Here is a 23,904-nt window from a genome sequence, read left to right as displayed (position 1 = left end):
GCATATTGGACGGCTGTACCTATTCAAATTATCAAGAATGGGAAAGGTGGGATGTGATGCTGGAGGCTGGAGGCTGGAGGCTGGAGGCTTTGTGGTTTGGGGTAAGGGCCGTGCGATGGTGTACAAAGGAACGTAGATGGGGATCGGCTAGTGAGAGCTTTGATGGCTCAAGGCGAACTGTGGAATTAAGGAGAGGATGGAAGAGTAGATGTGTTCAGATCATAATATTGATCGTTGTCGCTGTCAGCGAAACGACTGGAAAAATTGTTGGTCGAAGTTCGTGTGGAAGTTCATCCTTCTGAGTACAGTACGTGGGGTCCAAAGGCCCCCTGTCTTTGACAGCCACGCATTAAATGCAACGCTAGTAAGATAGGGGCTACGGCAATATTTTTCTGCTTTGTTCAACTCCTCATACCTTACTTTATCCCGATGCCCGGTCTAGTCTGATTGGAACGCACCAGAAGCGTATTCCCTACAATGATGGTCTACATGCTGACGTTATAAATGATGTAGAGGATCAAGGGGTTTGGTCATTGGAAGGATCAAAGCTGAGGACAGGACATCGGACGATGAAACATTATCTACGGTACCTTATGGAGGATAGGAGTATTAGGTTGATAGCTTTACCGAACCGCGATTAGTCCTCCAACTTCCGCCACCGGCGTCATATTTGACTTTTTGACTTTCGAAAGCCAGAGGCTCAGAGCAGGAGCTTCGAGTACATTATTTAGCTTCACGTCACGTGGAATTGACCATATCAAAAAGGGGTCGCTCCTGGAGGAACCTAGGATTACTACTATTTTCGAACTCTCCTCGCGTGCTTGACCAGGTTCTCAATTACACCCTCAAACGCCTCTTCATCCCCCACAGCACTGTCCTTTCTCTTCAGCCAATACTCCAACACCTCGCTGGCTTTAGCAGTCAGCTCCTCAAGCTGCCTCACATGCGCTTGCAGCTCATGATCCGTCATGTTGGATAGCGCAGCATGTGTCGTCGCGCATAGCATCTTTGTGGTCTGGAGATTGAGTTCCGGAGGGGAGGGTGGCCCCTTTCTCCGTCGGCTGGTTTTATTGGTTGATGGCTGGTCGACAGAGGCAGAGCTTGCATTCTCTTGCTTGAGTCGTACTCGAGACCCTGTTCGACGACCGTCTGGTGGTGATTGAGAGCGATTGCGTAGGTGTATGGAGGGTAGGATCAGCTTCTTTTGCTTTGATGCGGGCAATATCGCGTCAAGGTCTACCGGCACCCCTAGAGACACAAGAAAGAGGCGACGAATACGGGACCGCACCCAATTGGGAGGTTGCAAAGGTGGTGGAGCAACAAGTTGAGACCACAAAGAGAGGCTTCGGTCTGTAAGAAATATAGAATTCTGGTCCGATATTGTTGGTGGGGCAGGAGGATAGGATTCCTGCGTCGAGGGGAACAATTCGTCGAGATACGGATTGGTCGCATTAATAATGTCGTCAAGAGTATCCAGCTCGCTAAAATCAAGGAGTGACTTTGACACGTAAATCAGCTTCGATAGTATATGGAGCAACCCAAGGGACGAGGTGCTACCGTGGGTTTGAAGATTCAAGGAATCTTACTTACAAAAGGAGATATCGAAGGCGGCAGAGACTGGACAGAGTGTGAAGGTGGGCCCGCCTCTGCCGGCTCTTCGTCTGATATTGGAGATTGCTTCAAGCCCTCATCAAAGTCGCCAAAATCTTCGTTCTCTGCACCTGCTTCAAAGTCGTCGAAATCATCCCCGAAGCCTTCACCATGGTCCGCCTCCGTCCCATTACCAGCTTCGTCATGCTTCGATTCAACGCTTTCGTTTTCAGAATCTTCATACTCCATAGGACCGAAGCCACCATCTGCCGCAATTGGCGACGCGCCTTCTATTGGAGGTTTTGTTCGCTTCGGCTTGGAAAGTTTGGATCTATCTGACTCAGTCATTGGCTCGCTGGACAGCACCCAGCAAAGAGTCTCTTCGCTCACCTGATACATCGCCTTTCTTCTCAACAACGTCAGGCTTTGCATCTCCTTTCCGCATGTCAAAAGCATCAGTGCCCGGCACTTCTCCATGGCTTGGCTCAGAATCCACTTTCGTAATCACGGTCGTGGGAATCGGGATCTCGGGAGAGATGCCGTCACCTCGATCCTCATTAACAGAGGCTTCATCGCGCTCAGGTACTTGCAAGATGACATCTGGCACAGCGTCTGCTTGCCTTTTTGAATGTGCGGCAGTGCCTGGAACATCTCCATGACTTGGAGAATTTAGATCAACCTTCTCAACGACCATCTTCGGTATGGGAATGTCTCTTGGGCTAGCCAAATGATCCTGCTGGCCCGTGCTTGAATGAGGCCTACTTTCGCGGCCATCTGGTATGATCTCGAGCTCATCTGGCACGGCGTCTTGTTCTCTAGTCTTGTAGGCGGCTGTGCCGGGTACTTGTCCGTAGCTATCTCTATCATCGACCTAGCAGTAATGAGCTTTACGTCCAGAAACATAGAAGGAGTGGTTGACCTTTTCCACCCTCGTCGTAGGTACAGGAGAGCTTGGTCCTGAGTGAGAATTCCGAGCCTCTTGTGCATCCGAAAACACATCTTCCTCAGCCTCTGACGTCTCTTAGACCACGGTAAGCAGCTGCTCAGTGACATCTTCCGTATGGAAGCTTGAAAAGCGCAATTACGCACCCAGATCATGCGCCCCAGGATCTTCAAGCTCAACGCTTTTGCGAGGAGGCACCAGAGTAGGGCTCTTGGGAGGATGAGAGAGATCTGCCATTTCGAAGAAGATAGTTGGCTAGGATTGAGTGTCTAGAAGAATTCACTATAAGCTCTTAGAATGAGAGTAGAAAACGACAAGTGACTGTTGTGGTGAAACGCTAAACCTCCGCAATTCTTGGCAAGAGAAGAGATGAGAAACCCCGTTAGATTTATGTGAAATCACGCTAGTCCTTAGGTGCATTGGCTGCACCACGGAAAAAGGTTCGAGTGTTTCTGAGGTACCCTCCTCCTCACTTATCTACGGTTCGTTGGACAGCTGTTAGATAATAAATGGAATGGGCATAGCAAAAAGAACGCGGAAGTTCGCACAGGTCGGCAGCTGGCCTGGCAGGGCAGAGACTAAATATGTGCTGGGGCGCGGGGCTACCCAGTAGTGGAAAACTTGCCGAGGATGTGAGAAGACTGAGAAGACTGAGAAGACTGAGAAGATTACTACTGCATAGTACTAATTCTATTAAGGGGAGACCCCCTAAACCCCCCTACCCTCCGGGGGCTCTCCGAGGGCTCTCCGAGGGGAAGATTACTACTGCATAGTACTAATTCTATTAAGAGGAGATCCCCTAAACCCCTCTACCCTCCGGGGGCTCTTCGAGGGCTCTTCGAGGGCCCTTCGGGGGCTTTTGTCGGAGGGACCGTTCTCGCAAGCTCGAAATTATTTATATAAAGTCTATTTTGAGATCGATATAAGGTCGTTCGCTTCGTTAAGATTATAACTATAATCTCTCTAAAGAAATTTCTTATAATAATTATTAATTATAAGTCGAAGTTGCTTATAAATAATCTTAAGATCTTTATATCGAATTACTATATATAATAAAATCTTAAGTTTATTCTTAATTTAAGATTAATCGATCGCTATATACTTAGCTTTTATAACGTAAAATACGTAATCTAAGACGTCTTATAATTCGATACTAATAGGCTTTTATAAGAATTACTCTTTTTAAAGATATATCTAATATATAAAATTATTATATAAATTCTCGACAACCTCTCATTAAAGATAAAAACGACTTATTTCGACTTTTTCGTAAACGCGTTTTAGAGTGTCGAGACCTTGATTTTTTTATAGATATATATTATAAATATCGAATATAGGGCGTTTAATATCGAGGTCTAAAGTATTAGACTTAAAGATATTTATTTATATCTCGATAATACGTATAGAATTAATACCTTCGAGAGTAGTTTAGAAAAGATTTTAAGGTGTTATAAGCTAAGGTTGAGATTATAATACGATATCACACGAAGGTAATCGATGTTATTATCGATTTTAAGCTTTTCTCTAAGATTGTAACTAATTTTGAGAGTATAACTATAAGAGAGCGCGCTCGGTATTTTATTATTAATAATTCTTTTAATGTCGATTTATAATACGTCGAGCTACAGAGGATGCGAGGCCAAAATCTAAAATTAATTAAGATATATTATAGTAGGGATAGAGATAGAGAGAAATAGAGAAAATCAGAGAAAATTTAATATTTCTAGCTAAGACTTACTAAATCCTTAGTTACTTCCTAATAAAATAAGAGTTTCCTAGAATGATCTCACAGCGAGGCTTGGCATAGAAGTGATTTTATTCTTGAGCCAGGAGAAAGCAAGCTTTCCAATAATACCGGTTTAATTGTCATATAAAATACTGTCCAAAATGATCATTTCCAGACGTAGGCTATGTACTCTTAGACTGTAAGATCGTAGTCCCGTGGGGTTGATAGAATACAACAGACACCACCACGCTGGGTGGGGAGACAGCCTGGAAGGAGCGCTAAAAATCGTATTTTTGGTAGTATGGCGATGTTGGTTCAACATAAGGCCCTCTTTGAGAACCTTGTGGACCTTGTGGGATCACTCTAGGTCATACGATACCACAGTGTCATAAGGCCCCTTCGCTTATAAGATACGGTTCCAAATGAGAATTTGCGGACGTTTCGTCTGTATGAGGTATCTTATATGACAATTGAACCGGTAGGCTGACAATTTCACCTCAAGCCAAAGGCACAGAAGGCGCATGAGAGCCGTGAACTTCAACACATTCCCCAAATTCCGTCAAACCTCTTCTTCACTGCAAATAAAGCACTTGGTCCTCTTTACCACGTTATCCTCGATACAAACTTCTTTTCCCACTCTGTCCGCGCCAAGGTCGACATACTTTACTCGAAAGGTTGATGGATCTGCTCTTTGCTAAACTTGTCCCTGTGGTTACTGATTGTATGACTGGGGAGCTTGAAAAGCTAGGCGGCAACTGCAGGCTGGCCCTCCGTGTGGCAAAAGATCCAAGATGGCAAAGATTGCAACGTGGACATTCTGGGACATATGCAGATAATTGCATCATCTCAAGGGTTCTTCAGCATCGTATATATCTATTTGGAACAAATGACAAGCATCTTCGCCGGCGATTGCGTAAGATACCTGGTTTTCCTCTTGCGGGCGCGGGAAAGGGAAAGTACAGAGTTGAAAGGCTTCTGCACAATAGATAACCGCGCTGCCCGATGGTTGTCGTTCATGCAAACTTGGCGGAGCGTGCCTAATCCGGCCTAATGGGGCACTCAATTCTTGCTGGGGGGAGTGGTATGAGGATTACCTCCAACCGACTCTGAGAACAGAGCAAAATGTGCCCTGAAGGTGTGCAGTCCGATGTGTCGAGGTGCTGTACGATGGGAAGTGTTGGCGGCGGTGGAGGCTTCATCTGTTGAGTTATTGGTGGTGGCTTTGCGGAAGTCTTTAGGTATGACTGAAATGAAAGGAGATTGTCCCGGGTCAAGCATGCATGAAAGGCTTTATTGAAGGGGCTCAGCCTTTCCCATTAAACTTCTGTATATGGGCTTTGATGGCACCTCTATACATAAAATCTGCCGAATCTGTTCTTGCTATGAGTGTGATGTGAAACTTTCAGACCAACTGACCTCTTGCTATGGTGATATTACCGCCACAAATGTGCCCTACGTCTGGCTTTGCAACCGTGAAAATGAGATGTGAGAGTTTTAGGAATCGCCATTTCATTTAACTAGTGTAGTGAGGTCTTTTGGCACCGCAATCCTTGATAAGGCGGCGCTCACCTTAGACTCGATAGGGGTGAGATCGTGGTACATTTCGTATAGCTTGGCACAATTCGCGTTCAATATATCGCGTCCCGCTTTGGAGTGTTCACTCGTAACATCCAGAATCTACCATAATTGTCACGGCATCCCTCTTTCTCCTCCCGGTAAGTACAATCGCCTGCAACCTCAGACGTCTCTCCAAAAACCCAAGATGCCTCTTCGAAGAACCACGGCTAACAGATTGCTGAGTCCCAGAGCGACACCTCCACTATCAAACACCATGTCTGATCCAGCAAAATCTACCACATCGTTCTCTTTCGGTCAACCTGCAACGAGTGGAAGCTCTGGTAGTTCCTTCGGCCAGACAAATACCACTGCCTCGACTCCAGTCGGTGGACTGTTCGGATCGAGTGTCAATCCTCCTGCATCGTCGGCTGCAAATCCATTCGGCAACACAACCACGGCCGGAGGGAGTTCTCTTTTTGGTGGCGGAGGAGGTGGCAGCAACCTATTCGGTGGAGAGTCAAACAAGCCTGCGGGTGGATCTGGTTGGAGCTTTAGCCAGGCGCAAGGCAACAATACTTCTGGTGGACTTTTTGGCACTGGGCAGGCAGGACAACGGAACAATGCACCCTCAAGCAGCGCCGCGCTTTCTTCTGGATTCACTGGCTTCTCTACGCCGAGCAAACCTTCAGAAACAGCAACGACTGGACCGAGTCAAACGCCTGGTGTGTTTAGCGGCGCGGGCAGCACCGGGGCATTCTCCTTTGGCAATCTAGGCTCGAACACATCTTCCGCAGATCAGACAAATACCACCACACCAACCAGCAAACCCACCACAAATCTTTTTGGGAATTCTACGACTCCTGCCGGACCACCCCCAAGCACCAGTGCTGGCGGCGCATCCGCGTTATTTGGCAGTAAACCTCCACAGAATGCAAGCAATCCTTTTGCAACCCTAGGCAGTCAATCGTCCGCCCCAGGTATTAGCTCAACAGCAGCACCGTCCAGCGGCTTTAGTGGGTTCGATTTTGGAGCCAGTAAGCCTAAAGAAGCTCCTGCGACGACATCTACTGCGCAGTCTCCCAGTATCTTTGGATCCACACCAAGCGCTGGTGTTTCTAATCTCTTCGGCAATAAGAGATCGGCTCAACCCGATGGAGGAAATCTCTTCAACATGAACAAAAGCCAGGACACAGGAGCGACTAAGCCCGCTACGTCGCAGCATTCCCAATCCGAAGTGCCAAAGGCTTCGAGTCTGTTCCCTAACCTTGGTGGACAGTCTTCCGCCACCGCGTCCTCTGCACAAACAACGAGTGCTTCCCAGCCCGAATTCAGCTTTCTCCGAGCTAACCAACCTCAACCATCCGCAACAAATCCTGTATCATCACCACCAACAGCACCAAATGCCTTTGGGTTCTTTAGCAGTCCACAAAAAAGCTCGGGCACATCTGCACTCTCTACTAATGCTCCCTCTAGTAGTCTGTTTCCCAACATAGGGAAACCGCAAGACAAAGCCCCTGTTACCGCTTCTCAAGCCACAAGCACATCAGCCGCATCAGCGTCAGCGTCCGCCCCTACTTCAAGCTTATTCGATAATTTTGCGAAATCCGCCGCTCCATCTGAGATCTCGCAAGCACCAACGCAGCCCGTTACGACTGCCACAGCTGAAGGTTCCGGAGCTGCGAATGTGAAGTTGGGGGCGTCAATAGCCGGCCCCCCACCACCTGCCCAATCACGGCTTAAAAACAAGTCTATGGATGATATTATCACGAGATGGGCCTCTGACCTATCAAAGTACCAAAAAGAATTCCAGAAGCAAGCCGACAAAGTAGCAACGTGGGATCGTATGCTCGTGGAAAACAGTGAGAAAATTCAGAAGTTGTATGGTAGTACTTTGGAAGCGGAGCGAGCAACCACCGAGGTTGAGAGGCAGTTGAGTGCTGTCGAGGGCGATCAAGAAACACTGGAATCGTGGCTTGATCATTACGAGAAGGAAGTGGACTCGATGATAGCGAGCCAGCAAGGTGGCCAAGGTGAAACTATCTCAGCGCCCGATCAAGAGAGGGAGAGAACGTATGTACAACACTCTTAATTTGTAGGAAAAATTGTGCTGATAATGTCCCGAAGCTACCAAATCGCTTCTAAACTATCCGAGCGACTAGACGAAATGGGCAAGGATTTGACCGATATGATCGAAGAGATCAACGATGCATCGTCTACTCTCAGCAAGACAGGCAAAGCAGATGATCCTGTAAGTTTCTTTTTGCCTTCATCTTCCAATCAATGATAGCTAACCTTGCGTCTTAATGCAGCTCACCCAAGTCGTCCGAGTTCTCAACAGCCATCTTACCCAATTGCAGCAGATTGATCAAGGTGCCGCTGCCCTTCAGTTGAAGGTGCAAGAAGCGCAGAGGATGGGCCTCAGCTTCGGCCCATTAAGTGGTCCAACCAGTGATGCCGCTGATGACTTCTATCGATCCTACATGGGGCGAAGATGATTGAGGTTTGCAGGAAAGGATTTGAAATATGATCGTCCAGATAACAAAAAGCATAAAGGACCGGGAAACGGTTTAACTAAGGCATGTCCCGCAATTGTCTAGCATCTGCTTATGTCGAGGCTCCGTGTAAGATTATGATGAGATGTTTAATCTTGTGATGCTGTTTTCGAGCGGTCGATAGAACTTGATACCAAACACAGTGTCAATCACTTTGAGAGAGGTGTACATTGCACTAGCACCTTGCTACTGCTTATAAACAGCTCGGCACACAGAAATAGGAACCTCCTGCATCGAGTACACGTAGCTACCAGTCTTCACACGTTTCTCCTCTGCCTCTGTCAACCTCACAAGTACCCTCTTTCCAGACCTCCCTCCTATTTCTTCTCCGAACCCGAATTCATCTGATCCGTCCTGCGCACCTGATTAGTATTCCCGAATCCCTCATCCCCCTCAGATATGATACATACACGTGCTTATCCAGATCATCCAAATGCTTCTTGTGGTCCTCAATCTTCTTCTTCAACTGTTGAAGCTTCTCTTGCTCCTGTCGACGAACGTAGAGGTTCTCGTCGGCTTGCTCGCGTTTGCTGAAGGCGTCCCTTTATTATTGAAAAGAATTAGCATTAACGCACGACATCGAAGTGTGATTCTCGAAAACGCTTCCGGAGCTAAGAACTTACCCTTGAGCAGAACCCCCAGACCTAGTTGCCCCAGTGTCTCCTTCGCCCATTCTGCTGGCGGTGGTGGCGAGGGTTCGGCTGGTTGGGTATACAGCGCTGCAGAAACCTGGTCTAAGGGTTTGGATGATGGATTGGCGGAGCATGATGGATGTAGGCAGAATCGTGGGATTGTACAGTAGTTTCGTACAGAACAGGATTTGGTCGAAGCTTGAGCGGGGAGATGTTCGTCGACAGCCGCGAAAAGCGCGCTAGTCTGGAGCTTTCCGCTGCACCAGCTATTTACACTTTCTCTTAAGAGATATTCGTCTTTTGACAGACAGCATGGGATTGTATATGGATGACATACATACACCCACGGTTCCCTCTGGACCTACCACAGGGCAGAGAGCCGCAGATGGCGTGGGCAAGGACAAGCTCTCGTTAATGGATCTGATTGCTGAGAAAACGAGAGTTGAGGAGGAACTTACTGCTTTGGGGAGCGTTCTAGACAGCGTGTGTTACGATTTATAAAGATCTCTACCCATGAGACCAGCAGCTGGCTGATCTTTTTCTTCCACAGCATGGCGTCAACATGAACACCACCCTTACAACCTTTGACGGCTACCCACGAGATGACCTCGACATCGCCCAGAGTGCGTAGCCTCCCTCCAACAAATTTGGAGTCTGGTTTGCCAACAGGGTATAGTACGAACAACAAGAGCACGCATAGTATATTTACGGAACGACTACAAGACTCTGATGTCAAAAATCGAACTGGGTCTACATGAACACCATGCTTCGTATCAAGCCTCGAATCCTTCACTTGCCTCAGGCTCCAGCCAAGGGCCTTTGAGAAGTGGGAGCGCTGCTACGGATCAAGACTTGATTGATACACCTTTTGCAAAAGTCAATAGCGTTGTGCCTGGGAGTCCGGCAGATGATGCGGGATTGAAAGCTGGTGACCGGATACGGAAGTTCGGAGACGTCAATTGGTTGAATCACGAGAAGCTGGGTAAGGTCGCGGAGATCGTTCAAAGGAACCAAGGGGTAAGCCTTTTTCTCGCCCTTGACGTCCGAAGCTCTCGCTGACCTCATTTTGCGTCTAGCGAAACGTCGTTGTGAAGGTGGTTCGAAACACAGAAGAATTGACGCTGCAACTGATTCCAAGGAGCAATTGGGGGGGCCGAGGTCTGCTTGGTTGCCACCTGCTGCAAGCTTGATGGCTTGGGCGTGATCGCGTTCTTAGAGTATTCTGTGTTCACTTTCTAAGGGAGCCCACAAAGGAACCAAATGTCCAACATGATGCGATATTCAGAAAGAGCTTTGTGAGATGACAATGCATAATATCCACAAGATCAATAGTCAAATCGTTGTAAAAAACATCCCTCTGAATACGAAAGAGCTCAAGCACCACGAGTAATTCAAGAGACACGCCAAGGCATAACTAAGTCAGGCAATGATTTGATTGGCTGCAGCTGCCTCTGATTTTTCTGGTTCACCAGGTGTGGACAGAAGTCTGAACACCGAGGTTTACCCGGCTACCTGGAGAAAGCTGAGAATCTAATATACATATTCCTTCATTACATCACCATAATGTCGATTTAATACGTCTACCAGGAGAGGATTACGCGGAGGCGTGTGAGGTGTATTCATTGTGTGGTGTGGACAATTAAGAAGAATATTTAATTGTTTTGGTGGTGGGAAAGCCTCCAGTAGCCGGGTAAACCTCGGTGTTCAGACTTCTGTCGACACCTGGTGGTTGTCGCCTCCATCCGACCTACGTGAATTACCGAAACCCGGCAAGGCGGCCACGCTAACCCCCGATCGGATATAGCGCTATTGCACGGAATATCAGAACGATTATATAAACCCCTCGACATCCCTCGCTGTTTGCCCATCACGTTCGTCCTTGCGCACCATCGCCGAATGGTCAGACCGTCTTTCTGGACCCCACGTCATGTCTGCCTTGTCTCCCGCACGCCGCGTCCATCGATCGAGAGTTGGGTCAAGGATCGAAATTTCCAGTCCCCAACGATTCACGCCGCCAATGCTATTGTCGAGCTGCTGCACTGCGCCTCCGCCAGAAGACCTGCCCAGAACGACCGTCACTGAAAATGCACTGCCCCCCCGCCCACTGACAGGGCTCGGATGAAGTGTCCAATTATGGCTTCGTTGACCGACTTGCTCAGCGCCGTTCCAACCAAAGGCGCAGTCTAGGCAGGTGGCGGCACCGATCTGTTGCACTGCGCCTCCATCAGCCGACGTGTCTACTTCACGATCGAGATCTACTGTGGCTGCCGCGTTTAAGTTTTTCGTTCCCCATCAACAACACCGCCAGCTGCCTGATTGGCTTCGCAAACATTTACGATATGGGCTAGAATTGAGCGACGGTCAGACGCTGATGTGGTTCAAACACGGCACGGGCATTTGTCTGAACACGGTCATACTTGCGGCGATATCAACCGCAGCTAATACATGCGGCGTCGACATTGTATGCTTTGATTGCGATAGACATGGATTTTCCTCGCCAACAAGGCCTGAACCAGGATTTCACTCCCACCTTTTCGAAACTAGCCACTCGAGCTCCGCGATCCTATCGTCATTGAAAAATAGACTCTGGGCAAGGGCACGGACTCGTTTTTCTGATGTTTCAGAGTTTGGGAGTAAGGACTATATTGAAGGTGAAGGGAGTAGAGGCTGCATCCTGGAGCGAGAGGGGGTGAGCTCCATCGGCGAATCAGATCTGGATCTAGGCAACCGCCAGAGGTCTTCAGACCTATATGCGAGCATCAGTCTGCTGTGATCTACTAAGATTCGTGCAGTGCGTGCACGCAGCTACTCTCGTGATCGGTGCTGGTTGAAACGAGGGAGTGACGTGGCTGCTGCACTTTGCCGCTATCCATGGGCCTGTCTGCTCCAAGCCATGAGCCTCGACCGCGAAGATTGAGCTTCCAAGACGGATTCTCAGCCTTCCAGTTGTGCAACTCACGAGCATAATCGATTACTCGTTCCCTTAGCTGATGGCTTGATCGAGGGTAGATCGACCGATGTGAGCGTACCTGTGTAAATTTGAGGATCTTATGAATACCTGCCTACGCCCTGAGTTTCTACTCTCATTCGCCAACGGAGGACGCACCTTTTGTCACATTCAAACGAACCCTTTACTGCGACTATGGCGGTCAAAAGGCACGTTCAACAAAATTGGTTTGATTTTATCTATTAACACCGATCTCCAGAAAAATGGCTCCTTTCTGCGATATGCATCCCAGCATATCACAGTCCCCCGTCTTTAGGATGCCCAAATGGTGGCCTGAATTCGTGAGAGGAGAAGCGGCACTCAACGAGACGAAGGATGTGACATCCGGATGTGACGAGCTGGAACAACATGGTGAGCTGTCATGAATGCCGTCTTTAGCAACTCACTGACTCTACCCCAAGGGTCGAATCGCCTTGCCTCATGACTCTACAACATTTCCTAGCAGCGATAACAACATTTCTGTCACTCTTTCCGCCTCGCGGGCAGGAGAATCTGCCTCTCAGCTTACCGATGACACATTTACACCGATACTTACACGGACCTTGCCTGAGGACGCATTTGCCTCAAAGATACATGCGATAGAATCCCTGGGCAGGTTGTGGGAAGTTGAGAAAATACTACAAAGGCGCCCCGACCGAGGTCGAAGATTGCGTGCCGAGTGTGCCAAGCGGTATTTGGTGCAATGGGCGCCGAGTTGGTTGTCTTTTGAGGAACTCCGTTATGCACAGCAAGTTTGGAAGATCGTCAAGACTTCGCTAGGCAGGCATGCAAAAACGAAGGGCCCCCAAGTCCGAGCAGAATTAGAGTCCACTGGGCCCCATCATGGGTATCGGCTGTTGAACCGCTCCAACAATTGCAGTCTATGTGATTGAAAGCTTGTAATTTATCGGTTAGTGTTAGGTTTCGTTGCATGCTGATTGACCGCCGAGCTTTAGCTTTCTCTAGCGATCCTCATGACTTCTACACGCTTTCTATATCTCACAGCAAACTCGCCACTTTAATACGAACACTCCTGAGCAACTTCGAACGCCTATATATTCTGCATCCCTGATATTTGTTACCTGATGACTTTTGAAAAGCGCAGACATTCTTACCTCAACCTGAAACCAACTATTTCATGGTTGTTCCATTGAGGTACTTATAGGCGGCGAAGCCGGCTAAGCTGGCCATCCCCATAGCGACTGCAGCGTTCTTGAGCCCTGACTGCCAATCTCCCGGTGAACGCTGTTCTTCCGCTAGCTTCCTACGCCGCTCATTGTCCGCCTTGACTCTCTTCTCAAAGTCTGCCTTCAACATCTCCCTATCATGCTTGGCTTCAGCAAGATCTTGTTTGAACTTGTTAGCTTGTTCTTGTAAAGCGGCCCGTATTTTGTGTTCGTGTGACTGCTGGATTTCGGCTAATGTCGAGTCGAAGCTCTCCTGGTATTTCCGAATCTTCCCGGACAAGTCTTGAGCAATCCTTCGACCAGCTGTAGTATCGCTGAGTTGCATTCCATTTCCCAGCTGACGTTGAATCTGAAGCCAAGTAGGCTTGAACTTGAGTATTGGTGCGATGATATCACTTATAGGATCAGCGATTCCGGAGGAGTGATTAGCTACTCCACCAAGTCGCTTCGGCCCGGAGCAACCTAGCTTCATATAAAGATTAAGTATCATTACTAAGCAGGCTGTGGGACTGCTATCCTACGGTCTGATTATGGCCTACGTCTGAAAAGGTCATTTGGAACAGTATTTTGTATGCAAAGATGTCTTATAACGATGTAGTGTTTTGTATGCCAGTTTATACGGTACTTTCATTAGGAATTAGGCAACCCCAACCATTCATTCAGGCCTCCTTTTCTGCATCCTGCGCTATTGATCGACATCACATGCTTCACTGTGCCTGTTCCTGCGGGCACATAAGCGCACCAAAAAGGGGCCCGGACTTTCCCAATCCCGCTTACGTTGATTGGCCCATGGTGGGCGACCACTCATGCACGGTATCCCAATCGGCGATTTTTGGTTCTTGATTTTTCCATGATCTGATCCCTTCAAGTCGCGCTCTTCTGGGGCACTCTTCTCGAGGACCATGCAAAGAAGAGTACAATAGTGACCGCCAAGGATTACCGCCCCAAAAAGCGCCCCTTAAAGAAGAGAGAAAATCAAAAAATCGCGGGGTTGAGGCCGTACTAAGGTATCATGACATCTTCCGACGAAAATAACTTCGTATGGGGACACCACCGTCGTCACTCTCATCCACACCGATATTTCCGGAGCTCGAATCTATTTATGGCTGCTTTGGCTCGGCCAGATGAAGAAGTTTCCCCAGTAAGCCAAGACACGGAAGTAACAAGTGAAAACGTCGTGTCTATGCAGGTCATTCTTTGCAGCAGCTGAGTCCTTGGCTACATGGCCAGTGCCCCTCGAAGTCTCATACATGTAAAGAGCAATGCGCGAATAAGTTGTCTCAAGATCCTTCGCCGCTTAAAGCTGTCGATTTCTCTCATTTCGGAAGGTTCCATCGATATACATGCAGATTCCCTGCAAAGTCGATCATATACAACATGAGAATGTGGGAGGGGGTGGTGCGATTGCTACTTAGATCAGCACCGAGGAATTTACAACAAGCATGCACATTCTCCCTCGAGCCTGTCGAATGTCTAAGCACAAGGGTACTCAGCTCCTTTGAAATTGTCGAAAACATTCACCTACCTGTGGGGATTTCAATTTAAGCAAATAAATACGGACATGGGCAGCAAAACGGCTATTGTTGCACGGTATCTATGGTCCGAGAAAGGTTCTACATGCATCGATGGCAGAAATACATGTCGATTTCGTATGCATCCATTATTGACAGACTCATATGTCAAATGCCTCGGCTTTCGCCTCCTTTTTCCTGTACAGAGCCTTGTACCGATCAGTCGGATCCAGTCGGAGAACGCTCGTGACGATCTGTCCTTGCCTCTGTGTCTTCCCAGCCATAAATGTTTTGTGACCCGGACAATGCTCTCTCATTATTTCTTTACCTCTATGATAATTTTTCACCAGCCATGGTTATCAATACTAATCCTTCGACCCAGCAACATACCATTGTAGTTGTTTGCATCGTTGCTCCTATTTTCTCCAGTCTGTTTGCAGCGATCCGTATTTGGACCAGAATCTTCATTACTCATTCCATTGGCCGGGACGACTGTAAGCTACCTCACCTTTCTCTTTTTACGGTCTCACTCTCACACAATACAGATGCTTCTTTGGTTACTTTGGTGATGCTTACGCTAGCCTTTACTCATTGTAGCCTTACTAATGAGATCCGAACAGCCATTTTGCATAGCCTTCAGTGTTCTTGTTGGTTTAGGTATACCTGTTGCCCCTTAAGTGTAAACCTTCCTGCTCACCAAGCTCTAGGAACGAATTATGGCTTTGGTTGGCACACTGCCGACGTTCCACCTGATCGCTTTGTTTTCTATTACAAGGTATAAGACTCTCGGCATTTGCTCTGATATTGCTGACAACAGTTTCATCCCAGTGGCTCTTTATCATCTCTGCCGTCTATCTTTCCACCTTATGGTTGTACAAATTTACTATTCTCCTTCTCTATCTCCGTCTCTTCGATGTGCATAAGCCGTTTAGATACGTTACCTGGACAGTCATGTTCCTCGTTTTTGGTTACCTATCTAGCAATCTTTTGACTCTGATATTCGGCTGCACACCGATCGACAAATACTGGAATTCAATGAATCCCGGTCACTGTATCCCCTCGACCAAGGCAGACCTTTTGTATGGTTCGATGAACTTCATCACAGATGTCCTTATCTTTATCTTACCTCTACCAATGATCTGGCGATTGAAGCTATCTCGGGAAAACAAGCTAGGTGTCATCCTCATTTTCATGGGTGGAGCCATGTAAGGGTCCACCGCCAACGCAGTTATTCCGTGACATGAAGCTTAAAACCCACCAGTGCCTCTGTCGTTGCCCTCGTTCGCTATGCCTTCCTACTTCGTAGATACTCCGCGACCGATATCATATGGTATGACGGAAAGAACCTGCTCTGGATGTGAGTCATTCTTTCTCTACCATGTACTCACCATCCACGCCACTGCGTCTTGACACAGCATTCCATCTCTTCACATTCTTGCAACCCTGAGCGACTGACAATTCACAGGGTCCTCGAGGTCAACACCGGGCTCATATGCAGCTGCACCACCGCTTTCAAACCTTTCTTCAGATACCTCGCCTCCAACTACATTTTCAAAAAATCATCCCCGGTTTCAGTATCGCATCGAAAGACGGCCGTACCCTCCGGGAGACGAAGTCATACCGGCCCATTGGCGCAGCAGGACACGGGAGGGAGGGGATTCATGGTTCTTGGAGACGAAGAGACTGAGATGGATGGATTCACTGGGGCATTGGGGGTAGGGCACGAGGTTTAAAGAGTCACGGAGGGTTAGGTGGCCGGCCATTTTCGTCGAAGACGGTCCGTCTGTCTATATTCTATTGTGGGTCTCGGCCCTCCACTTGCGTCGAGGCCAAGTTTTGGGCGTAGTGACCTAAGCATGGATGTGATTGCGATATGTGTCAGGCCTGATTCTGACAGATACCTAAGCTTATAGGGCTTAATAGGGTGTATTCGTGCATGAAGCGCGATACCCTCGCATTTTTGGGCCTAGGGCCTGGTGGTTAACAGTGCTTAAAAAATATGCTGGTGAACATCGTTATCTTTAACTTGTAGAAGAAAGTCGCGAATTGGATCTATGTAGTTTGAACTATAAATGCGTCTTTGAAAGAATACAACTACATCGGCAAACCAGGAACCCGCGAGAAAATCTCAAGTTGCAAGTTGCGTATACTGCGTAATTTACAGCAATTTGCAGCCCGGAAGCTGCACTCGATATCGGATACATGTTGGCAACGACGGGAAGTCTTTAGGGAGGCATTCATCAACGTCAGCCTGATTTCGGGCTCGGAATTAGACGATTCTCTTAAATTGCTCACGGGGGTGTCGTCGGTAGCGACCTTGGGGGGCCCGGCTTGGGGGTCTGGGTACTTGTACACGTTCCACAAAATGAACATGTAGGAAGCATCGATGCATGGCGAGACAATAATGAGCAAGAACTTGGGTCATGCGAGCGTTTTTAGACACATGAGAACCAAAAGAGAAGGTCTTACAGAGTAAAGCTAGGGCTAATCTTGAGAGTACTCAATCAGACAGTTCCATCTTATCCCAAGTGGGGAGGCTGTTGGATTCCTGGGAGATCTCTTGATCGGTATTCGACGCAAATTTAGCGAGCCTCCTTCCGAAGTGTCTGTCCTTGGGGGTCTCTAATGGCTGGGAGTTGTGGACCTCTTGACCTTTCTTCTTCTTGTCCGGCGTCAGTCTGGGGGTTGGTAGTGACTCGTAATGCCTTTTCTGAACTCTGTTATTTTTTGGGACCGAGATTGGATTGTGTCGCTCTGCCTGCCTTTTCTTTCGAAGATCATAGTGACGGCCAACTTTTTTATCCTGTGTGACCTGCTGTGTAGGAGTGACTGCCCGGGGGTTGCTGTGCCACCATGTCTCGTCATTGGCTATTGGAAGACTCGCTAGAGGAATAACGACGGAAGGCTTTGAGGGTGTCCCAGGTAGCTGTACTGCTAGCGGTGTCGTTATTGTTTCGCTAAGCCATGGGAGGCGTAGGCATTTGTCTACGGAAGGTCTATCGCTGGGGTCAAAATGTAGCATGCTGCCTACTGTCGATAGAGCGCCGCAACGGTCGATCTGATCTGGTTCGCTCGCATCTAGCTGTTCAGCTATTGGTGCATTGATGTACTTGTTGAACCGTTTGCGATTCTGTATCCACATCTTCGGCGGATTGACGCCAAGAATGTCCAGGAGTAGCATGCCTAAAGCATAGATGTCCAGGTTTTGAGTATAGGGACGGCGTTGGTTCTTCGGGACAGCGCCATTTCGGACTACCTCTGGCGCCGCATACCCCGGTGATCCGCAGAAGGAGACCGGGTTGTCCAAGGATACCAAGCCATAATCGGCGACGACGAGATCGAGAGGCTGGTCTTTCTCATTTCACACGAGGATGCTGTCCGGTTTAATGTCTCGGTGAATGTGACCTCTCTCATGTAAGTGACGCAAAGCTTCTAGAATCTGACGTACAGCCTCTCTCAATTCGGTCAGGCGAGGAGGATTTTGTCGCAGATTACCCCGCTGAAAGTAAGGCATGATGATTGCAAAGCCGTCTTCGTACTCGAAGACTGCATCCGCGCGAAGTAGGTGAGCCTATGATTCAACTTAGCCCTCTGAAATGGTACAGGGTGACAAGGAAGCCTACGTGTGTTAAACGCTGTGACGCATGTCTCCCTTAGCATGTTGATCTCACTCTGTGGTCTTTCTTGTGAGTAATGTTCTTCATGGTTGTACTCCATGACTTTGACAGCATAGAGGGCCCCCGTTTGACGGTTGATATACTGGTAGACAATTCCTTGTCCGCCATTTTTCAAGCGTCTCCCTCGAGCGTAGTCGAGTAATGAGGGTTCAGGCTCCAACGATTCCGTTGGTTGAGACATCGGAAGGTAAGGGCGACAGTGGGCTAATCTGTGTAGCGTGAGGACAAGAATTTTAGATGTTAGGTCAGTGCAGGTCTTTGAGCTAGAAGACCGGTATCTTGTGTCAAATTGAGAGCGAATACTGATATATTTGAATAACGCAACGGCTGATAAGAGACCTCGAAGCGTTTAACCGCCCGGTGAGAAATGATTCATATGAATGCTGCACACCATGTCTATGCATTGCCCCCTCTTCACGTGAAGCGCTGAGGAGCATCGACTTGGTGAAGTCCAAAACCCACGGAAGCATGGAACAACTCCTGCATATCGAATGGCAGATTTACGAGAATTATGAAACGATCAGAGTAGGATTGCTAAAAGACAAGGCACAGCGTACATCTGCGTCGATCGCGGATTCTCACATGCATTGAATGTGACCAGCTCAATGCTTTATTCGTACGATTAGCGCTGAAGACTATATTTGGATATATTTTACACCATAATATACTACTTCCAGGACCAAGATGAACTCGTAGAGGCTACTTAGTGTCACCTTCGGATGCAACACCCTGGCACATGCAACACTCTAAATTTGAATCTTTATAACTCGTTGCTCCACAACAGTATTTTAAAAATATATATAAAGAATGAATTATAAACTATCAAATACAATTTCTGAGTTTTTAATCTTTTTTGTAATCGGAGTTAAAGTAGTAAAACTATTTAATAGAATAATAAATTTAGAGAGTTTAGATCATAGGAAGCGTATTTTATTATCTTAAGAATTCTTGAAGATTTAGAAATGATATTTCATGATCTGGAATTGAATCTTCGTTTGTTTTAATATACAGTTGTGAAGCGACGAGTCATTAGAGTGTTGCATCTGCCAGGGTGTTGCATCCGGGGGTGACACCCAAGTATGTGGTGGCGGGGTTGTAAATTATTAGGTCATAACGATGTCCAATGGAACGGCAGCGCACAGATCAGGCTGAGTCCCGCTGACCGTATGACTAGGTACCTTATAAATGTATGATACGGCTAGCCGAGTCTTTTCAGCTGCGGCAGTCAGTCTTATTGGATGTGCTGACTCGAAGCGTTTTATACGACCATCTCATTGGCGGCGGCTAATTTTAGCTGCTGAAAAATGTATCGGGATGGCGCGAAACACCTAGGGGCTGTGACTTGAATCTTGAAACAATTATTTGAGCAATTCAGTGACGATCTTTAAGAAGATCGACGTCAGAATTGGGTATCTTGATTACGATTTCGAGAATATTTTAGGATTCAGTCCCAGCCAAAGAGGTTTTACGTGGGCCATACAAGGTTTGGCGTTCAGAACTTCTGGTGTCGACATCCGTATACCATTTCATATCGGAAACAATAAAAGGGAATATCCATTCTCGCTCAGCTACTACAATATTCAGTACGACGTTCATAATACACTATGTCCGAACCCGATTGGACAGATGTCAAGGCTGTACGGGCTTGGCTTGGGAAGCGTTACCATGTTGCCAATAGAGAAACAGGTTCACCCTTCTTTCAATACCTGAAAGACGAGCTGGCAAAGGGTAACAAAATTCAGGCTCGTGAGACCCATCTCTCTAGAGCTGAATTTCTAAGATGGGTTTGGGATACGAATACGGGATCGAATGGACCGCGTGGATTTCACTACTCAATGGATGCGATGCGCATTCCGTACTATCCAGAGTTCATCGATGAATCGTCACTATCAAGGTCGCCGAGCCCTGCGCACGGGGGCAACATGACTAGACGCGGGGAATCAAATGCGTCCGATGGACACCTACCAGATCATCATCAAAGTTCCAACCCACCAAGAAATAAAGCAACGAACAAGCCACGGAAAAGGAAGCTCGGACGTAAGAGCAAGAGCGCAAAACAAACAGTGTCGACTTCTTTGGACGATGAAAAATGCGCAAAGCAATCGAGAATTAAAGCACCACTCAGCGCGAGCGATTCAAAGGCAATGGGAATTTCGAAAGGCGTGAAACGGATCGACGCAGAGGCGCTACGAAGGCAAAAAGCACGTGTCAGTACGTTGCGATCAAGGATCAATTGCAAGCGTGGCAAGACAGGTAGGAGCTGCTTCCCCCATCCACAGTGCAAAGGTCTAATGTTATACTTCATCTAGACTTCTTTCACCCTGACCAAACATCTCATCGCCAAAAGCTCTCGTGATTCGCTCATGTTCTTCAACTAACATGTCACCTTATACCCATGTGATTCCCCAAGATACATATCAAGATCTGGACATTCGCACTACGAGATGGGCTCTGTCCTGAAATGTATGGTTTTTCATATGCACATGTAATGGCACAGTATTCGTGAGAGAAATTTCGACTGGTTCGCTTAGGCACTGAATTCATGCGCATTTGTCATTTCATAGCAGAATACCCTTGTATAGTCACTAAAAGGTGTGACAAGCTTGCTCGGAAAGCAAGATAGCAAATCGGGACGGGTCAATTTCCCAAAGATATTGTGCTTTTACATATTTCATCTCCTTGAAGTATTAATTTCGCAGTCTTCATGCATTGAAAAGGATCAAAATAAAGGACGGCCACCCTACACAGCCATCTCTTTTCCGTAGATTGTGCCTCTCAGTTCTTCATATATAGACACCTTATGCCCTAGTAATGATGTAAAGAAAGGTCTCGTCTCTTGAACAATTCGCCCTTTTTTGTGTTTGCTTGTTTCAAAATCTGTAGGCAGCGTCTCTTTACCCAATCATTAAGTCCTTTCATCTTTTGTACTCAAAGTATTAGTCTAAAGCTCTTCTACTTAAGAAAGGAAATCCAAGAAGGAATCAATCCAAGGACCGCTCGTTAGCAACGCACAGTATCTTCTCAGCCTCGACAACCTCCCGCAGAACCAAGCGGCTAAGCCTCGTATGAGAGACTGAAAACGGAAGCTCATACCGAAGGCTATCTCACGAAGCCTAGGTGCAGAAGGTATACCCGGAAAGTGAAAGACAGCATATAGACCCAAGTCGCTTGCATCTGGCCAGTACGCCACCTGCAAGCCAATGTGTGGGTTGAAACAAGCGAAAAGGCTAGATTATAAGAATAATAATTCTAAATTAATCTAATTAATACGCTTAGCGAAGATAATAAAATATTCTTATTATCTTAATAAAAAAATCTATCTTAACTCGACTTTACTTCGTTAAAATCTCGCCTCGAAGCGAGAAAATATTAACTATCTTGAATCTCGTCTTATCTCGTCTTATTACGTAGCGTACGTATTTTATCTTTACTTTAAATCTTCTCTTATAATATTAATTATTACGTAGCTTTCTTATTAAATATATTATTTCTCTTAATATTTTTAACTATTCTTATATATTACTCGAAAATTACTCTATTAAATTAACTCTTAAGTTATATAATTATATATATAATATTTTTATTAAGATCTTTTATATTAATTATAGCTATTATAGTAATATATAACGTAGCTTTATCGATAATATATAAATTATATAAATTATTTATAATATTCTAATAGACTTAAAATCTTTTTTTAATATATTATATTAAAATTTAATTATATTATTATACTGGCCGGAAAGATATGATATATCTTATGGAATATTTCATACCAAGTAATACCATATCGTACCCGGGTATGATATGGGTAGGGTCGGATATCATTCCATTTTTCTGGTATGGGTTCGGGATCTTGGCGGGATATACCACGGTATGGTATATCTGTGATATCATATCATGAAATGGTATATATATGGGATATCCCGTTGGGATTTCTATATTTAGAAGTATAAGTAGCTATTCTAGTCATCATTCTGGCCAACCATGGCTGGCACTACCATGGCTGGCACTACCATGGCTGGCACTACCATGACTGCCACTACCATGGCTGGCACTACCATGGCTGCCACTACCATGACTACCACTATCATGACTACCACTATCATAGCTACCATATGATAGTAGGCTATTTGAATAATAAATAGTGATAGCCATGGTAGTGGTAGCTGTTAAAATATCAGGTATGTGATGTGTAGAACGGACGGATTGATTCTCCAAAACCTCTCCGGGGCCAGGTCCTAAATACAGTACAAAATCAGGTGGCTGAAGAACACGGTGGCTGGGATGCGCGGGGGCCACATTTCGACAGTAGCGATGGTAGTAATAGTCATGGTAGTGATAGTCATGGTAGTGCCAGCCATGGTAGTACCAGCCATGATAGTACTAGCCATAGTAGTGCCAGCCATGATAGTGCCAGCCATAGTAGTGCCAGCTATGATAATATCAGCCATAGTAGTGCCAGCTATAATAGTGTCAACTATAGTAGTATCAGTCATAGTAATACTAGCTATAATAATATTAGCTATAATAATATTAATTATAATAATATTAATTATAATAATATTAATTATAATAATATTAATTATAATAGTATTAATTATAATAATATTAATTATAATAGTATTAATTATAATAATATTAATTATAATAATATTAGCTATAATAGTATTAGCTATAATAGTATTAGCTATAATAATATTAGCTATAATAATATTAATTATAATAATATTAATTATAATAATATTAATTATAATAATATTAATTATAATAATATTAGTTATAATAATATTAATTATAATAGTATTAATTATAATAGTATTAGCTATAATAATATTAATTATAATAGTATTAGCTATAATAGTATTAATTATAATAATATTAGTTATAATAGTATTAGTTATAATTAATTAGAATAATAACTAGAATAGCTACTTATACTTCTAAATATAGAAATTCTAATAAGATATCTTATATATATATTATTTTATAATATAATACTATAGATATATTATATTAGATATGAAATTATATAAATATTAATATTCTATACTATATTAGAATATAATATAGTAGATTAATATTTTATATTATATTATATCTTTTCGATTAATAATTATAAATATAAGATAGAAGAAGTTATAAAATTAAAGTTTTTAATATACTAGCGCTATCTATTAATAGAGTAATAAATTAATAAAGAAGAATATATTAAATAAGAGAATTATACTCTTAAAAGATCTTAAATCTACTTTTAATAACTAAATAAATATTAACTTATTAAAGATAAAACGAATTTTAAATATTATTATAAAAATTTATTCTAAGTTAATAGATAACGTCTCTCGTCTTATACTTTAATACTCTTATCTTCTTTCGATAAATTAGTAAGATAAAGTAATCGAGACGATATAAAAGATTCTACTATCGCTCGACTTTACGATTAGAAGATAGAACTCGCTCTCTTTTAATTCTTCGAGAAAAGATAATAAGATAATATAGAGCGTAGATAGTAGAAAAAGATTAAGATTAAATATTCGAAG

General features: G+C 45.3%; 8 protein-coding genes across 8 annotated transcripts; 4 read left to right on the top strand and 4 right to left on the bottom strand.

Annotated features, from left to right (window-relative positions):
* Window positions 1-796: 796 nt before the first annotated feature.
* HO133_009142 (uncharacterized protein) lies at window positions 797-2,770 on the bottom strand (the record flags this gene model as incomplete). Its single annotated transcript, XM_037300003.1, has 5 exons — window positions 797-1,498; window positions 1,591-1,925; window positions 1,981-2,461; window positions 2,510-2,610; window positions 2,680-2,770. 5 exons carry the CDS (start codon window positions 2,768-2,770, stop codon window positions 797-799), a joined length of 1,710 nt encoding a protein of 569 aa, XP_037154829.1.
* Window positions 2,771-6,090: 3,320 nt separating this feature from the next.
* On the top strand, window positions 6,091-8,311 carry HO133_009141 (uncharacterized protein; the record flags this gene model as incomplete). The annotated part of the gene is made up of 3 exons (XM_037300002.1): window positions 6,091-7,886; window positions 7,941-8,064; window positions 8,126-8,311. 3 exons carry the CDS (start codon window positions 6,091-6,093, stop codon window positions 8,309-8,311), a joined length of 2,106 nt encoding a protein of 701 aa, XP_037154828.1.
* A 374-nt stretch (window positions 8,312-8,685) lies between these two features.
* HO133_009140 (uncharacterized protein) lies at window positions 8,686-9,041 on the bottom strand (the record flags this gene model as incomplete). Its single annotated transcript, XM_037300001.1, has 3 exons — window positions 8,686-8,722; window positions 8,779-8,910; window positions 8,992-9,041. The coding sequence occupies 3 exons, from the start codon at window positions 9,039-9,041 to the stop codon at window positions 8,686-8,688; spliced, it is 219 nt and encodes a 72-aa protein (XP_037154827.1).
* A 271-nt stretch (window positions 9,042-9,312) lies between these two features.
* On the top strand, window positions 9,313-10,204 carry HO133_009139 (uncharacterized protein; the record flags this gene model as incomplete). Its single annotated transcript, XM_037300000.1, has 5 exons — window positions 9,313-9,483; window positions 9,551-9,623; window positions 9,677-10,017; window positions 10,077-10,088; window positions 10,139-10,204. The coding sequence occupies 5 exons, from the start codon at window positions 9,313-9,315 to the stop codon at window positions 10,202-10,204; spliced, it is 663 nt and encodes a 220-aa protein (XP_037154826.1).
* Window positions 10,205-13,117: 2,913 nt separating this feature from the next.
* HO133_009138 (uncharacterized protein) lies at window positions 13,118-14,077 on the bottom strand (the record flags this gene model as incomplete). The annotated part of the gene is made up of 2 exons (XM_037299999.1): window positions 13,118-13,635; window positions 13,951-14,077. 2 exons carry the CDS (start codon window positions 14,075-14,077, stop codon window positions 13,118-13,120), a joined length of 645 nt encoding a protein of 214 aa, XP_037154825.1.
* Window positions 14,078-15,036: 959 nt separating this feature from the next.
* Window positions 15,037-16,417, top strand: HO133_009137 (uncharacterized protein; the record flags this gene model as incomplete). Its single annotated transcript, XM_037299998.1, has 7 exons — window positions 15,037-15,178; window positions 15,230-15,249; window positions 15,305-15,341; window positions 15,392-15,459; window positions 15,513-15,889; window positions 15,946-16,041; window positions 16,150-16,417. The coding sequence occupies 7 exons, from the start codon at window positions 15,037-15,039 to the stop codon at window positions 16,415-16,417; spliced, it is 1,008 nt and encodes a 335-aa protein (XP_037154824.1).
* Window positions 16,418-17,184: 767 nt separating this feature from the next.
* Window positions 17,185-18,542, bottom strand: HO133_009136 (uncharacterized protein; the record flags this gene model as incomplete). Its single annotated transcript, XM_037299997.1, has 2 exons — window positions 17,185-18,035; window positions 18,308-18,542. The coding sequence occupies 2 exons, from the start codon at window positions 18,540-18,542 to the stop codon at window positions 17,185-17,187; spliced, it is 1,086 nt and encodes a 361-aa protein (XP_037154823.1).
* Window positions 18,543-19,965: 1,423 nt separating this feature from the next.
* Window positions 19,966-20,717, top strand: HO133_009135 (uncharacterized protein; the record flags this gene model as incomplete). Its single annotated transcript, XM_037299996.1, has 2 exons — window positions 19,966-20,614; window positions 20,671-20,717. The coding sequence occupies 2 exons, from the start codon at window positions 19,966-19,968 to the stop codon at window positions 20,715-20,717; spliced, it is 696 nt and encodes a 231-aa protein (XP_037154822.1).
* Window positions 20,718-23,904: the final 3,187 nt, after the last annotated feature.

Source organism: Letharia lupina, assembly GCF_014066315.1.
Source record: "Letharia lupina isolate WasteWater1 chromosome Unknown contig_6, whole genome shotgun sequence".
In the NCBI taxonomy this organism is placed as follows: Eukaryota; Fungi; Ascomycota; class Lecanoromycetes; order Lecanorales; family Parmeliaceae; genus Letharia; species Letharia lupina.
The sequence above is the reverse complement of the archived record's forward strand: the minus strand, read 5'-3'. Positions and strand labels throughout refer to the sequence as shown.